The following is a 17,747-nucleotide window of genomic DNA, read 5'->3' as shown; positions in this document are numbered from 1 at the left end:
AACGGGGAGCTGCCCAAGGGGCCCATTTGAACCGGGGCGCGTTTCCCTAACGGCCGCTTGCAGCCCTCGGGGAAGCCCCGCAAGGCCCTGCAGCGCCGCCCTCCCCGGCCGCTTTCGACAGGCCGTCGCCTCCTTGGAGAAGGCCCGGCGACCACGCGAAGGCGGCCGGACTGGGTTGTGGGCAGCGCCGCTTGGCCCGGCCGTTGCGCTGCTGCCGGACCGAGGCAAACTCTCCCCCGGGTCTCCCCATGGCTGGAGCCGTTCGGGGTCACCTTTAAAGGAGGTCGCGGGCAACAGGGGAGAGGAGGACATCCTGGAACAAAAATTGCAGCCCCAAACTGCACGTGCCCTTCGGCCTCCTCCTTCTTCCTGCATTACAAAAAGAGGTTCTCCAATCACAACGTTTTTTCAACAGAGCTTTATTTTCAAGAACTTTCAAGGGTTGCTGGTAATATGCAATCTTCCTTTGCTCATTTCCCTTCAATCTCCAAGGCTCTCCGACATGTTTGTAGTGAAGGGGGCTGAAAAGAGCTTGCCTCCTTTCATGTTCTTCTTCTATTGTTACCTTTTCTCTGATTTCTACAGCAGGTTTCAATGCCATCCACAAAATGTTAGCAGGGGAAAGTGTGACCTATTATCATTTTGTAATCTTTCAAAATTGTGAAAGATCTCTGTTTTCACAGATTTTGAAATGCAATTTATCTGCACTGCATAAAATAGAAATATTGACGTCTTGCTCAATAATTTGGTGGGAGTTTGTGATTTTAAAAAGCACGCTTGAATGCAGTTCCCAGCTTCGCATTTGGATTTGACAGGTAAAGATGGAGCTGACACATTCAGCTTCCTTTATGATCTAACACCAACCAAGTTCAGGAAATGTACATTGTACAAATAGCTAGGCAATAATTACATGGAAGCTAAATGGATTGAATAACAGATTTTCTTAGAGATATTGACAGATTGATCACTATGTAGTATGGACGCTTCTGATTCACAAATGAGTGAATGATCAAATGAGTTTTATTTATTCCATTTGTTGTTGAGTGTAAAGTAGAAGTAGTCACAAATATAAAACAGATTATAGTAGATAAACATTTCTGGGATGGAAAGGTTAACCTGCAAGATCCTGTTTTTGTTTCCTCAAGGAAGTCTAAGACGAGTCCCTAAAACAGATCAGGGCAGACTAGGGAATCCTGGGAGTCATCTTAAAGTTGCACTGCCCTAAGGAGGTGAGCATATTTCTATTAGCGCATTAAGATTTTGAAGTATGCCATTCTTATTAAGGATTCAGGAATTTTATTTGAATAAGCCTCTATTCAAAAAGCCTCTATATAAACATAGCTGGGCACAATGTAATAACTGGCCCAAAACGTTGGCCTTGTCAAGATTCATTGCTACTGGGACATAGTTGTGCGCATTAGAACTTGCATACTTTAATGATGGCAAGGGATGTTCTTTTTGACTTTGCAGTAAGCCCCCACGTTTGACTGAAGGAATAAACCCTGCTCAAACCATTAATATGCCACCTGGGAGGAATCTTCAAGCATTTTCTTGAAGACACTAGAAACTTCGCTGAACACAAAGTTAAATGTTGCAGATCAAGATATTTCTTCTGTTTCTGAGATGTTATTGAAACATGACAAAATCACTTAAAGAATGGAATGGGTTGGTTTTTTTTTTACAAATTGTGAATGCAAGGCAAAGATCTCAAGACACAGTTTTTTCCCCTTGTGCCATCAGTCTACTGAAGACCTAATTCTCAAGAATGCTGTCTAATGTCTCTGTATTTACCCACGTGGTGGTTGGTGGTAGCATTTCTCCTTCTCTTCTTTACTCCCCCCCTCCTGTTGGTATTATGACAAATAAATCCTTTTTTTTTACATATTGCTTAACCCCTTTTTAGTCATAGTTTTTGAAACGTTATTTATTGGCTGAATTTAGAAAACAAGAAAAGCAAAACAGGCAGTGTGAGGTGTGATCCTGGTCTCTCTGGCTGAAACAGAGGGTGAGAATCTTTACTCCCCTCACCTCCAACGTGTAATCTCTACCCTTAGTTATCAGAAAAAAATATGCTTGCAAAATATGCTTCTACTGTAAAAATGAAGGGTCTTGGTAATCATCGCACTAAATTGGCAAAGATTCTGGGTATAGTATAGTATAGTCTTTATTGTCATTGCACAAAATAAATACAATGAAATTGGTTTTAGCCTCACTGGTGCAAAATTATAGTGGAAACGAAAAAAGAAAGAAAAAGAAAAAACTAGTCATACGTTTCCGCGTGTGCATGGAGTGATTGTGGTTGTATTTAACAGTCTGACAGTCCAAAGATAGAAACTATTTTTAAATCTATTTGTTCGGCTGGCTGTTCTTTGATGTCTTCTTGACCTAATAAAAAAGCCAGAACAATAACAAGGAACAGATAATGTATTTCCTGTCAGTTTTGGAAGCCATTTTTTCCTTTTGCAGCTTCCTGACTGCCACATATGTTAGCCTGGGAATTTGGGAGGAGGTTTGCTTGGAGCAGTAGAATTTTAGCCATAACAACATTCTTTCTTCTGGAACTCAAGGACACTTGCCTGCACCTGGATGGGAGTGGTTAAAGGTTGTCTTCAGTTGTGTTGCAATATTGGATTGGACCATGTGATGAACTTGTGGGTGTGGGGCAAGGGTTCTGAACTTTCAATTGGGTGGGGAAAACCTGGAAGCTTTCAGATTTGGGTTTTCCCAGATGTGCCAACATGACATCTCTAATAAATTGGCACTTTGAGGAACTTCAGGCCTTGGAGTTTTATTTCGTTGGGGGTGTTTTTTGGAACCCTGACATTATCCTGAATCTCTTTTAAAACTATAAACAGCTCCCTGTATTTCAGGGTGCTGTCCAGGGTCCTGAGCCCCAGTGCCTACCTGCGACTTGGGTGGTGCGAAGACTGAGGGAAGATGAAGGAGAAACATACGATCGAAGAAGGAGCGGCCGCAGGTGACCAGGCAATCCATGTAGGGGATGGCTACTGCACTTCAGAAGATCTGGGAGCAGCAAAAGCCACCAAAGCAGAACTCTTGCTAAGAGCCCAGCGCAAAAAGCCAGAGACTCGGCAAGCCGCTCACCTGGATGCTCCCGGGGGGAGCAATTGCAGCCACCTGTCCACACCTGGGGAGGGAACCGCAGTACCGGAGGGGACTGGCCCAGACCCCAGAATGGAGAGAAGTCAGGCTGCTGTGATCCGACTCTTCCCAAGAGTGGATCCTGCCTTCCACTTCTTCGCAAAGCCAGTCGCTGATGGGGCTCCCGGATCATTTTGAGAAGCTCAGAGTAGGCAGCTACGTCCCGCCGCCCCAAACCAGCCAGCAGAGGTGGACCCTGACGCATCCCATATTCACCTTTCTGGATTTGGGGTCAGCGAGTGCCCACCAAGGTGCCACTACGATGTCCTTCCACTCAGCAAGGGAGGAGAGGAGCCCGTACCTCACACAGTTTGCTCAACCCATAGGTGGGCCAGCCATAGCAAGAGTAGGGTTGCAGAAACCAACTTGATCCCCGGGGCCCACAGAGGGCAATCACCCCCTCCTCCTTGTCTGCCGATCTGTATACTACCTCCAGCCGACTGCATTCCCCCCCATCAGCTGGGTGTTCTACCCAGGGCAAGGCTGGGTGCAATGCCAATGGATGCCAGTGCAATATTTGGCCCCAGTGCAGCTCCAGCAACCAGCGCCAACTCTGCCGGCACCTCCCACAACACTACGGCCAGTCATCCTGGGGCCTTGTCCTGTCGCACCGCCACCTGTTCCAGCCACTGCCAGCCCCAGCAGTTCCAGCCGTAGTGTAGCCACCAGCTGCAGCACCGCCAGTCCCAGCTCCAGCAGTCCCCCAGGTTCTGGGTGACCTTTGATAGGACTCTGGGGAGCTTCCTCAACAGGATTTGGATGCACATTGACCCCTATGGGGACAGATATAGAAGGGACCACCAACAGATCTCAGCCCTAGGGGAAGGGATGAATGAGGGAGAAGCAGCGGACTGGATTGCCCAGCTACATGAAGAGGGTGCCATGGAGCTACACGGTGCCAATGACTCCGTCCAATTGCTCCAGGCAGGTTTGAAGACACTGACCAGAAAAATGAGGATGAAGGGAAAATAAAGGAAATGAAGCAAGAGTTACTCTGGGAGTTTCGGAGGGTGGCAGGGAGCCTGAGACACTGGCCAGTCCATTCTCCTACACTATTTTAAGGAAGCCCTGGACCCAGAACTCCGCAAGGGGTGAGGCATTTGAGGAATGCCTGAATGGCTTCAGGACTGGTATACCATGTCTGTGGCAATGGACAAAGAAATAAACCCCCATTGTTAGTCCAAGCCAGATAAACCAGCCCGCAGGACCCTGGGTCGCAGGGCCCCTAAGGCGCCTGCCAAGCTGCTTCCTGCCTTGAAGACCTGCCCTGAAGATTGCCTTCAGTTGGAGTATTGGATTGGACCGTGAGATGAACTTGTGGGTGTGGAGCAAGAGTTCTGAATTTTCAACTGGGTGGGGAGAACCTGGAAGTTTTCGGATTTGGGTTTTCCCAGATGTGCCAACATGGCCTCTCTAATAAATTGGAACTTTGAGGAACTTCAGGCCCTGAAGTCTTCTTTTGTTGGGGGTGTTTCTTGGAACCTTCACACTTCCAGGAAGACCAGACGGAGCAGAATAAAACCATTCCACCTAAAATCTTACCAGGGTTCTCCACACCCTACCCAAGCTCTGGGAGAGAGGCCAGGTTTTCAGTGTCTTGCACAACTTTATGACAACTTGATGGGTCACTGGGAGGGTCCTACTCAGAAGGAAGGTGCTAAGAAGCTAAGCAGCAGGATTCAAAGAGAAGTTGTGAAAGAGTCACAATGGCAGTGAAAATTGCAACTAGGCAGAGGTTCAATTGCACAGTTGCACATCCCCCAAGCCGAGTAAAGATTTAGCTGAGGCGTTTGCACAACAGGCTTTTTTTTACATAACACGCTAAGCTGCTAGGCAGGGCAGGGCTTTTGGGAGCTTAGTGCATTAGTATATTAGGTTACGTACACACACCAGAAAAGGATACAAATCTGTAACAGAAGAGTGTTGTGCAAATGCAAGCAAGATATTCTCTCCTCCAGCCTTGAACAGTTGTCTAAACTCTGGGGATTAACCCCTCTCCCCATTTGGGGATTTTGGCTCTGAAGCAAAGCTGCTCTACTGGCAGGCCAAGCCTTCTCGGGGGGGGGGGGGGGGCTTGCAAACAATGGCTCCCATCAGCCACAAGGCGCCTTAAGACCAGGAGCCCAGAAGGCTCTTTAGCCCAGCTCCTCCTTAAGCTGCTAATGGAAAGGGAGGGAGTTGCATTTATCTGGGGAGAACAGGAGTTGCAGGCAGGGAAGCCATTTCTGAGAACATGAACCCCAACAACAAAAACCTTACAAGGGATCTGGATCACGGCGTGGCCTCTGTCCATGTTGGTTTCCCTTCATTGGCTGAACGGGGAAGAGCTGCCCTGCCAAGACAGGGCAAATGGGGGAGGGGGAGACGACCCTTCTGTCAGGATTGGCTGGCTCAGTTTATGTCTGTACTGATAGGCTGTGGAAGGGGGGTGGGAGGACTGGAGTGCACCATGGGGGGGGGCACTTGGAGTAAGGTCAGGGGTCTAGAAAGATGGCTGTTTTTAGCACCCATCACGGTAGGACACGAAGTGGGGATGGGCAGGTGGGAGCCAGGACAGCCCTGGTGTTAATTTTGATCCCTTTCACCTGTGCGTGAAAGTGCTTTCTGCTGTGTTTCTCCTTCCTCTCCTAGAGGCTGCAAGCAGCATGACTGTGAATTACCTGGACATCAGGGGGACTTGCCAGACTCACCCCAGATTAGTGGGACATGACACTTCTCAGAAGCAGCCCTCTCCTCCTGCGGATGGACCCAGGCAGCAGCAGCAGCAGCAGCAGACTGCACTGAGGCATCCGAAACGCTCCCTGGGGGGGGGGGGAGCTTGAGTGCAGGGCTGCAGCCCTGGAGGGAATGGGTACGGCAGCAGCAGTGGCATATGGATCCCAGAAGCTCCACTTTGATGTGGTCAAGACACAAGCAAACAGCAGCAGGGCAAGCCACAGCGCTCCCGTTCAATCGGGGAGATAATCGGGTGGCCAGCAGCTGCCAAGCCACGTGAAGAAGATCCCCGCAGTGGGGTGTCCCCAAGGAGCGTCGATCCTGTGCCTGGAGGGTCAGAAGAGATTGGTGAGTTTGGCGAAGATGGGGGGCAGGTATATGCAAGCTTTATTTGATTCCATTTCATTCTCATTGCAGGCTGTATGCTTCAAAGATGCCCTTTGCGGAATTCAGAGGCCAAAATTTCTAACTTCTTATTGGATAAACTGCTGCAAAGGAAAAAAGTAGAGAAGGGTTTATAAGCAGGGAGGGAGGGATTGTGTATGAGAGTGTGATAGAGAGAGAGAATACTATAAGTATCCTACACAAGGACAAATGTCTTTGAATGTCATTTACTTTTCATGCTAAACAAAGGAAAGGGAATGTATGAGGCTCACTCTGTGAAACGGCCAGCTGAGAATAATGAAAAAGGCAAAAGGATGCTTTAAACTCCCCTTTTAGAAGCATGAATGGTTTTGCACCAGAGGTGATGCACTCTTCTTGGGGTGGGGGGTGTTTCAAACTTGCTCCGTCCCTTCTTCTCCTCCTCCTCCTTGGGAGAGAATGGCTTTCACTGATTTCCGTCCATCTGCAGATTCCCTGTTGCACCTGGAAGTGCTGATTCCATTCAGAGGCAGGAGCAGAGCCTCCTTTGCACGCACACCCCTGGGGGAGGAAAGTCCTCTGTAGGTGAAAGAGGCACCTGCCCACCCTTTCTTGGTGTAGCCTGGCCAGGGGAGTCTATGGGAAGTATGGAATGTATGGGACCCTTGATCCTGTCTTCCCCGTAATTAGTGTGGGACAGGACATGGAGATTAGAGGAACTCTCCTGCCTTCATTAACCACTTAAACCATGGCTGCCCAACTTTTTCCAGTCCAAGGAGGAACATTTGCCAGCAAGGGGAGGATCATCTAACCAGGATGGCAGGCATGATTGTGAATCAAAGCTCAGACGGCCCTCCTGACTCTTACGACCTCCCTCCATCCCCCAGACCCTTCTGGGTGTGGAGGCCACCCACAGCCTTTGAATGGTGATCTGGAAGCTTCACAAAGCAACACAAAAAGGGTCTTGGATTTACATATAAAGTCTTGTTTTTGTTTATTACAATATTCAAATTTGTTACAAGCTTTCAACTCCTTGTCTTCTTCAAGGCAAAATGACTTCTAATTTTTATTGATTCCAAGCCATGTAGTTTTCTGTGTAATAGGGATTATTAATATTGCTATGGTCATTTAGATTTATGAGGCTTCCAAGCCAGAAATATTCCAGGTATGGCTGGGGGTTTCATTGCTTTCATCTGGTCTTTTTTTTTTTAACTTAGCACTTTTGAAGCCGGGATTCCCTGGTGGTCTCCCATCCTAATATCAATGAGGCCAAACTGACATCAGAGCTCAGAGTAGGTTGGTTAGCTTTGCCATTTTACATATAATTAAAATAAAACACAATTAATATGAATATAGGGACTTGTTGGCTCAGTGGCTAAGGTGCTCAACTTGTCAATCAGAAAGGTCGGCAGTTTGGCAGTTCGAATCCCTAGTGCAGCCTAGCGGAGTGAGCTCCTGTTACTTGTCCCAACTTCTGCCAACCTAGCAGTTTGAAAGCACGTAAAATGCAAGTAGAAAAATAAGGACCACCTTTGGTGGGAAGGGAGCAGCGTTCCGTGCGCCTTCGGCATTGAGTCAAGGCGGCCACATGACTATGAAAACGTCTTCAGACAGCGCTGGCTCTTGGGCTTTGAAATGGAGATCAGCACCGTCCCCTAGAGTCGGGAACGACTAGCACATAATGTGCAAGGGGAACCTTTACCTTTAATATGAATATCTTCAGTCTTTTTTTTAGTAATTCCCCATCCGATGTACAGTTTGATTATACCTTTTGGAGGTTTTTTGAGATCAAAACCCAGAGCTTTAAGGCTACGCCCCGAGTCCCTTTTTGGGAGAGGGGGTGGTTTAGAAATGTGAATAAATAATAAATAATAATAAATAATACATGCAGCTCTGAGTGCTCAGGTGTTGCATCTGATTTAAAGAAAGAGTTGGGAGTCTTCCTTTTGTTCAGCTGGCAATGTATTTAGTGTTGTCAGGCATAATATTGCTGAATTCAGCATGGAAGAGCTGTCCATCTCATTCTTGGCCCTCACCTGTCTATCATTTGCCACTAAAATGCTGCAGTGGGCTGTTGCATCCAAGCGGCAAAGAAGCCAGCAGGATTAAGTGCAAAAACTGGCTCACATTTGCTCAGTAAACCTGCAAAATCTACGTCTTTGCTTGGTAGTGTTTATACAGGCACATCACTGCATCTCCCCCTTTGCCATAGGAAGAAAAAGAGGGGGGGGCAGGAGGGAGAGAGCAATCCCTGCCCCAAAGATCAGACAGTCAGTATTTTGCACATGAGGAAACAATGGAGGAAGAAAGGAGGGGCGGGGAGAGGATGGTGGTCCCCACAGCCACTTAGTGCAGATCATTAAGAGAATTATAGTATATAATAGTGGCTTTATTACATTACTGTCTGGATTGATTGAATTGTGGTTTGAATTTAACCGTGTACCAGCGGGTGTATGCAAATATAAAAACACAGTACAGGTAGTCCTTGACTTATAACTATAATTGAGTCTGGAACAATAGTCACAGGAGTCATTGCGAGGGTCAACCCGTTCTTATTATCTTTTCTGTGGTGGTTACACGGTCATTAAATGAATTCATTATATCCAATGGGCATTTTTTTTTGCCAGAAATACAAGTAAACACCGGAAACCATCAAAATCCACCAAAATCCCACTCGCCTGGCTGCAGGACCCTGCAAACGACTGGAAATGTGAGCTGGTTGCCAGGCACCCAAAATGCCATGGGATGGGCGGGGCGGGGGGGGGGGGTATACAACCATCATAACTTTGGAAACAGGTCATAAATTGCTCTTCAAATAGTTGCTAGGTTACCAGTCATTAAGCAAGGAGTTCCTGCAAGCATAATGAATTAAGAGTGGGGATCTGTCATTGCATTTCCTTTTGAGATATGTTGTTTTGAGTGGATCCTCCTTCTATTCTTCTGTTGGGCCAAGGGGAACTAGTGTGAAGCCTCAGTGCAGAATATTTGCTCTTTACCTTCTTCATCCTCTTTTTTTAAAGCAAAAGCTTCTGCTGTGTCTTTCATTTTAAAAACTGCACCCAAAGGTAGCATCAAATCTAGTGCTTAAGGCACCAATGTAGAAAGTGGGAGACCATGAATTCTAGTTCCACCTTCGCATGGAAGCCAGCTGGGTGACCTTGGCTCTTACTTGCTCTCAGCCCAACCTACCTCACAGGTTTTTTTGTTTTGGGGAAGGTGTATGGGATATATTCGCTGCCTTGAGTTATTTATAAAAATAATAAAGGTAGTAAATAAATAATTAAAGTAAATAGGTAAGTGCCAGATCTTTTGCAAGATCCAAAGATCTTCAATTGCACAGGATTAATTTCCCATTTCACTTTGATTTAATTTGAGAATGACATAATTTTTTCAATCCTTTTAGCTTTGCTGTTTATACTCAGAGGGCTGCAACGTGGTAGAAAAGCTTATGCTACACCTTATATTTTTAGATTTGGTGCACAGGAAACATTTCATCTTCCTAAGCTGTGTCTGGAAATATGCTAACTCTGGCTGTGGTGTCCAAAACTCTTGAGAGACCCTTATGATATACAGCTGTAAGATGACCTTTTAAATGTACATGTCAGTTAAATTCATATTCTGGTAAAAGATTTTCGGAATGAATATTCCTTGGTCTTCTTGCTGCCAATCTCAGAGAGGCCAAGTATTAGTATAATTATCAGGAACATTCAATTTAAAAACTGATCATTCTTAGATTCTAGTTCCTTTCCTTAAGAAATCACCGTGCTTATTGAGATAATGTTTTAAAACAATGCCATGTAACTTACACTTCCATTAGAATCGAATCAAATACATCTTCTGGGCTGCCAGAAGTAAACTGGCTGTAAGTGGAATCTTCTACTTATTCTCAAGCCACAAAACTGGTGCAAATGTATAGAATATTTTGAGGTGGAAAAAATGCATGTTGATGCTGAAATGCATGCAAAGAAATCAGGAAATTTCACCCCTTAGAATTATACTACAACTTTGTTGCAAATGGTCCATTTTTGGCTGTTTGTTTCCCTGTTATTCATGAAAGAAAATCTGGAGTGGCTGTAAGCACAGAAACAAAAAATCTTATTCGCATTCAAACTCTGCAAAACACTCAATCTGCAAAAATTCTTTTCTTCCACTATCACTTTTACAGTTATTCCCTGGGTTTGTGGGTTGGGAAGTGGGGATGGGGAGTGTGGGCGAAGGAGGGGATAGAGAGAGAAAGAGAAAAAGAAAGAAAGAGACATATAGAGAAAGAGAGAGAAGGAAGAAAAAGAAAGAGAGAGGGAAAGACAGAAAGAGAGACAGAGGAAAAGAGACAAAGAGAGAGACAGAGAGAAAGAGAGGGGGAAGAGAGAGAGAGAAAGAGTGAGAGAAAGTGATTCACAGAGAGACAGAGAGAGAAAAGGGGAAAGGGGAGGGGAAGAGAGAGAGATAGGGGGAAGGGAAAGAGAAATAGAGGGCGGAAGAGAGGGAGGGAGGGAAAGAAAGTGAGACAGAAAGGGGAAAGAGAGGGAGGAAAATAGAGAGACAGAAAGAGGGAGGAAAGAGAGGGAGGGAAGGAAAAAACGGAAAGAGAGAGAGAGACAAGAGACAGAGAGAGACAGTCATGTGACTGGGTGGGAATGAGTGACTTCGAGTTGGCCATGCCCACCCAGGTTTTTTGGCTCCTGATGTTTTATTTTTTGTGGGAAACTGGTCCAAATAGCTCTGAGTGTTTAAGGTTGCAGGCGCTGACCTCGTTGCTTCTTCACTCTCAGCTTGACAACAATCGGCAGGGGTGTGGATGGTATGTTGGGGAGGGAATGGAATGCAAGTGAGACCTTGCTGCCAACCCCAAGCGCTGGTGTTTGAAAGATCCAGACTGTTCCCATAACAAAAGAAGCGGATTTAATTGGGCAACGCAATGAACTGAGGGGGATGGCCAAGGGGGAAAATCAAGTCCAACTGTGTAGACTTTCACGTGGGAAACTCAGAGCTGGTTTTGCTTCTTCTGTGCCATGCAGTGTATTCAATAAAGTTTTCCTTTTGTCCAAGGAATTCTCTTTTTGGATTCTCTAACTAGACAGCTGACAGGGTGTTGGTGTTTGAGCAATCTTATTTGTTTTCAAATAACCAAGATTACAAGAGATCATGTAGTATTCTGATGGTTTTTTAGAAAGGCACCTATTTTTCAATTACCTGAATCTAGGCATAGGAAGACAATAGAGCAAAGCACAGACAGGCAACCTTTGGGAAGGAGAGTGTGAGAGAAAGCTACTGTGGGATGTCAGGATTTCCTCCAGCGAAGTCCAGCCCAGCCCTTCCAACTGCAAGCTGGCCCTTTATCCAATGGCTTCCAATAGTCATATTCAAAGGACGCCAAAAATAAATATGAACACAGAGTTTGGAATGATTTCCGTTATCTCCCTTCATACCAGTTGGTGACTCTCTTCATAGAGAGGAAATCATCCCTGCAGAGCCCTGCATCTATTTGAAATGTGCAATTGTGGATATTGCCAGAGACACAAAGTGCCTGAGATAATGTTTGTTTTGAAGGACAGACTTAATAAAACAAATTTAACTGATTTCTAGGCGAGGAAGAAGAAACTCTTAACCCACAAAGGATTTCCTACATCCTATTTATTTTTTAGACATGTGAAAAAGTTGCACAGAACCCTGTAATTTATTATTTGTAATTTATTGATTTAAGAGCCAACAATAAAGAGAAGCATCTTTTTTCCAGATGACACTTGCATTGCAGATTAAATTTTGGCTGAGTTTGTCTGGCAGTCATACTGAAAGTTGAAGTATTGCAATTATCCACTGTCATAAATTGCTTCCACACTGTACAGGTGCTTCTTGACATACAACAGTTGATTTAGTGACAGTTCGAAGTTACAACAGCATTGAAAAAAGTGACTTTTTGCAGCATCGCTATGGTCACATGCTTTATATGCCACTGGAGAAGCCAGATTCACTTAACAACCGTGTTAAGCACAGTTAGGGAAGCTAGAGCTGACAAGATTAGCTCAGACAAACAGCATTTCCTCTTTTGTGTGTAAAGTGCCCCCCCCATAGGAATCTGGCAACAGCCATTAAAATATTACAGGACACATTCTGTCAGGCATGCCTCCCTCAATAACCAAGAAAGAAAACTCCTAACTCCATTGTTCTTGGAATTAAAATACTTTTACTGGTTATAATATTAATAATAATAATAATAATAATAATAATAATAATAATAATAATAATAATAATATTTAATGCTTCTAGACCGCCCCCTCTCCCGCAAGGGACTCGGGGCGGTGTACAGTTCATACAAAATATAACAGAATACAATAAAATTAAATTAAATATGTACAGTTGACAATTGACATGGAGGAGGTTAAAATGTAGTTAAAAGAACTGTACAAAGCAGATATAAAATAAATTCAAACCCCTAAAAACAAATACAGTAAATTAAAAAGCCCCTAAAATAACCAGATATAATACATTTGCCAGGAGGGACAGTTGAATTATGCCAGGCCTGCTAATCGGAACAGGTGGGTCTTCAGTTTTTGCCGGAAGGAGCGGAGGTCAGAAGTGGTTCTAATGTCGGGGGGGAGGTCATTCCAGAGGGTTGGGCCCATCACAGAGAAGGCCCTACTCCTCGGTGTCGCCCGCTGGCATTGCCTAGTGGACGGCACCAGGAGAAGTCCCTCCCTGTGTGAGCGTATTGGCCGCAGGGATGTATGTGGGAGGATGCGATCAAATGATAACCCAGCCCCTCCCTCCAATGACCCCACCCCAGTGTCCAATCTGCAACTCCCTTAGGTGTCATGTGGGGTGCATCTCCAAAAGGCATCATCAGGTTGGTATGCAGGACAGTTGGCCTTGACCAGGTCCAAACACCGGCCACCAGCATGCGCAGAAGATGGTGAGAAGAAAACTCCCTTTTTCATATCACTCCTATACCGTTTATTCCCATCCCAAATACCACGCCCCCGCCCTCCCCGTTTCTGTGGCAGCCGATAGTAAGTAAGTGAAGCAGAGGCTGGCACATTCTTACACAGAGCAGGCATCTCAATCCCAAAGCCCCAAAGAATGTATAAAAACCCACCTATCTCAACCCCATTTTGTCAGCCACCCCAGAAAGCTGCTGCTGTCACTAAAGTTCCTTGCATCCAAATGAACAGAGACCTTCTTTCCTTCAGCCAGCCTCCATTTTATTTCCAGCATCTTTTTCCCAGCTTGAAGCCAGGCTGGATTTTTCTTCCAACAATTTGCATACCTGAGGCTAACCTGACCAACGGACCAGGCTTGGGTAAGCCTCCATGTTGCTATGTCTGGGGATGGATTTCCCAAACCTTTCCCATTTGAACAAAGGTAGTAAAAGGTGTTTTGAGTCTTGAGCTCAACACCTGCTTGGAAAGGAGGTGAGAATCTGTATATTTTAACTTTTGAAGCCCAGGAGAGCGAGGGAAGTGCCTGTGTGTGAGCAAGAGGACCCTTCTCTCAATCATAGCTGGATCCTGCTCCCTCCATGCCTTTTCTAACCACCCCCAGACTGTTTGCTAGTCCCAAAGGACCATTACGTACAGCCTCTGAAAAGCAAAGGGGTTTAGCTGGAGCACAGGATCTTCTGTTAGAGAAAAGAGAGAGAGAGAGAGAGAGAGACTGTGAAAAGGGAAATATGGGGGAGTGAGAAGATCACCCATGGACAGCCAGCAGGCAGAGTCCTAATCAGAAAAGGAGGGGCTCATACTTTGATTAATGTAAGTGGACAGAGTCCTCCCAGGCCATTTGCCTGAAAACCCAGGGTGGCAGACGGCAAGCTGAAAGGTGCCTTCACCCCGTGGTGTAGAGTAAATCTGTGGGTTGCAAGAGACCCAGGAAAGAAACCTTGGAGTCTCGTTGGGGACAGTGGGAAGAGCAGCCCACATATGGGGAGCTCAGTCAAGGTTCCCATTGAGATCTCCACTTGGGAGACGGAAACTTGGAATCGGGAAAAATTGCCCATCCAGAGAGAGATGAAGAAAAGGCGCGGGTGCAGGTTGTGTGGGGAACGGACACTGCTCACTGACGAAACTGGGGGAAAAAACAGTTTGGCTAAATAAAGGTACTTAAAAGAAAAGAAAAAATGTATTGACATTGATCTTTCTACCCTTCTAGATTTTTGCCTTTCCTAATTTAGGTTAACTGAGATTTATGGTGATTGTGACCGGGGTGTGTAAACCGGAGAGTCCCGTTTTCCCTTTCTATATCAAAGGCTTTGTGTGCCCTCAAGGTAAATGTAACTGTTAAATGTCTCTAATCCCTAGAAAACACATTACTAATTTAACAGCTGCAGTAATTCACATAACAAATATGGCAAGAAAAATCATAAAATGGGGCAAAACTCACTTAACAAAGCTTAGCAATATAAATTCTGGGCTTAATTGTGGTTGTAAGTCAAGGGCTACCTGTATCGTAGATTAGCCTACTTTAACCATACTGTGTCAGACCAGAATTATTGGTTAAGCAGCCATTAGTCCTCCAAAAGTGTGGGTGCAGGATTGGTTGTTACCGCATTTTTCGGAGCACAAGATGCACCTTTTCCTCGAAAAAAGAGGGTGAAAATCTGGGTGTGTCTTATACACTGAATACAGCATTTTTGGCCACCAAAACCTCACCCCCTTTGCAAAAATGGACAAGCAGAGGGTTTGGGAGGCTTGCAAAGTGCTCCTGGGGGCTGGGGAGGGCAGAAACAAGCAAGAATCAGGACTTTTTTGCTCATTTTTGCCCCCTGCAGCCCCCAGGAGCACTCTACAAGCCTCCCAAAGCTCTGCATGCCCCTCCCTTTTTTTCCCAAAAAACGAGGCATGCAGAGAGTTTGGGAGGCTTGTAGAGTGCAAAAACTTTTTTTAATTTACCTCTTCAAAATCATGGTGTGTCTTATACTCCGGGGCGTCTTATAGTCTGAAAAATACGGTAAATCATTTTCTCAGATCTAATTTTGAAAGCAAGTAAGACTGACTTATGTGATAAGGAGCCATAAAGTTCTTTTTTTTTTACTCAATGGAGTTGGGGATATGCCTGTGGATGGCTAAACATTATGAATATATCAGGCTATTGCAGTTCAACAAATTGTGGTTAGAAATTCTGGCTTAAAATTATAAGGATGAAGTCAGCTGTTCTTTCTCCCTCTTCATGGAACCTTGGAATCTCTAGATTAAAGCATATCTGTGGGCCGAATGGCATCACAAGTATTACTTTGGGATGTGAGGGGTCAACATGAACAAGATGAATGAATGACTAAATGGCTGCTTTGAAGGAATTTAGGTTGGAATTTAAGGTTTCTCAGAATCAGTATTCTTTCCTACTCCACAGGCTCAGTCCCAGGAGGATGTGAAAGATGACTGACCATCCTCAGATGCCTTCAGATCCTTCTACAGCAAATATTTCTTCCCCTCCCTGGGAAGAGACATGCCATCCTTCCCCAAGGTTAACCCATTGCTCAGCTGCTGAGTCTGGAAAGGACATTGTGTGGGAAGATACATGTGGAAATGAGCTGATCTTTGCCTTAGATGATGAGGAAGCTCCAGCTCCAAACTCAGCCAACAGTTTTTTCTCTGAGGAAGATGACTGCAAAGAGCCTACCTTCTATGGATCATCCTCTCCTCTGTTTCCTCTTGAATCAGATTTCTCACCTGCACTCGCCATTTCTCACTTCCTGTCTCCAACTCACTCAGCATCTCAGAGATCAACTGGCTTGGAAAACTCACCCAGCCCCAAACCCTTAATCAACTTGGTGAAATCCTTCTCAACTGAAATTGAGCCCCAGGAAGGCCCATCTCTCAAACACCAGCCTTTGTTGAGCTTGGTCAAATCCATTTCCACTGAAATTTCTCGCTTGGAGCCCGAGGTGACACTGTCCAAATCAGACTCTAAGCTCAATGTTCATCTCTGGCGACAAATCACCCAGCCCAGGAACAAAAATGGTGATTCCAGGACTGCTCCATCATCTCCCAACCATTCTCCTTCAGAGAACAAGGGCAGCTTCTTCAAGGCTCAGGAAGCCAAGTTTGAGGACACCAAAAGGAGGTTTTCGGAAGCCATGCAGGAGCCACTCAACAGGCTCAGCAAAATCATTGGGGATGAGAATAACGTGTCCCCCAAACTCCTCTTACACCTCTCTGGGCACCAGCAAGGTTCTGATTTCCTTTCTCATCATTTCAAGGGGTCTCCCATCTTGGAGAGCAATTTGGAACACCCCCTCCATGAGACAGATTGGACTGAGACCATCTCATCGGGGAAAGGGGAAGTGGAAGATCGGGACTCCTCTCCACATTGCCCCTATGGGGAGGTCTTCCTTGAGACGGCTGAGAAAAACAGCAAGGCCACAGGCGAAATGCAGACTCTCTCACCGCTTGGGGCAGTCCAGCCCCCCAAGTGCTGCAGCCCAGTGCCATGCAAAGTTCTCACCTGGATTGCCATCTTGGCCTACAATTACCTGGTCCTCCCATTGCCTCCCTATATCTCTGGCCTCTGCCTTGGCTTGGCCTGTGGGTTCCTTCTTGGTCTCCTGGTTATTTTGCTGCTGGTGCCAAAGCGTGCCCTGTCCCCACAGAAAAGGCCCCCTCCTCAGGGCATGCTGTCCTTGCAAGTGATACCTCAGCAGCCATGGGACCTCCGTGTGCTCAAGGTAGGGTGGGCTCACTGGTGGGATCAGTGGGAGGAAGCCCAGAGCTGGCTGGCTTCTAAACCTGCTTCTTTTCTTTAGAAAAAAAGACTATTTAATTATATGGGAATACGATGATGGAAGGCTGAGCTTCTTCAAGAAAGCAAATTCAGGCAGATCATGTTTAACAAATGCTCTGTTTAGTGAACTGCCAAAGTTACAATGGTGCTGAAAATATCATCAGTCCTCACATTTATCACTATTGCACTGTCACATAGTCACATGATCAGTCACCATTTGTGTGCTTTATAGCTGGCTTCCAACAAGCAGAGTCAACGGAGAAATCAGCAATAAAATTGTGAATTGGGGTCATTTGATGTCTCCTTAGCAATTGTGTCCTTTAACGACAGTTGCCAATCCCAACTGTGGTCACAAAGTGAAGGCTGCTTGTATAGTCCATTTGACACTCATTATTGACCCTTTCCCATTGTCCCCTGAAGTCCAGCATGACAATACTTGAGCCATAGCATTCCTCAACACTTGGAAGGCCTTGAAATGAACCATGGAGATAAATTATTTGTAGCTTTAAGTTGGAAAAGGAAAAAGAAAAGAAAAAAGAAAGGTGTTGCTATTTTTAAATTTTAGAACATTTGATTCTAATAATGCTAGAGATTGAAGCAAGACTGGATGCGGGTTCCCTTGGAAAATTCTGACAATAAACCATAATTTTGAATTGATGCATAGAATCCCAATAAATAGCAAATAACACTTTGATAACTCTCTGTAGGACTTTCTTCCTTCAGGAGGCTGAAGCAGGCCCCAGGTTCTCCCCTCCCCTCTGACCCGCACAAACGTTGCTCTGCAGCAACACAAA

The 17,747-nt window shown here is 45.5% G+C and overlaps 1 protein-coding gene across 1 annotated transcript in view; it reads left to right on the top strand.

Moving 5' to 3' along the window:
• The first annotated feature begins 560 nt into the window (after positions 1-560).
• Positions 561-17,747, top strand: part of LOC309398683 (testis-expressed protein 2-like) — a 46,870-nt gene continuing 29,683 nt past the window's right edge. Inside the window, exons 1-5 of the mRNA XM_081965796.1 lie at positions 561-815; positions 1,146-1,229; positions 5,794-6,225; positions 14,386-14,500; positions 15,583-16,897. Of these exons, the coding sequence (XP_081821922.1) occupies positions 15,608-16,897 (1,290 nt within the window). The 5' untranslated portion in view covers positions 561-815; positions 1,146-1,229; positions 5,794-6,225; positions 14,386-14,500; positions 15,583-15,607. The remainder of the gene's footprint in view (positions 816-1,145; positions 1,230-5,793; positions 6,226-14,385; positions 14,501-15,582; positions 16,898-17,747) is intronic.

This window comes from Natrix helvetica, assembly GCF_964273705.1.
Source record: "Natrix helvetica genome assembly, chromosome: 13".
In the NCBI taxonomy this organism is placed as follows: Eukaryota; Metazoa; Chordata; class Lepidosauria; order Squamata; family Natricidae; genus Natrix; species Natrix helvetica.
The sequence above is the reverse complement of the archived record's forward strand: the minus strand, read 5'-3'. Positions and strand labels throughout refer to the sequence as shown.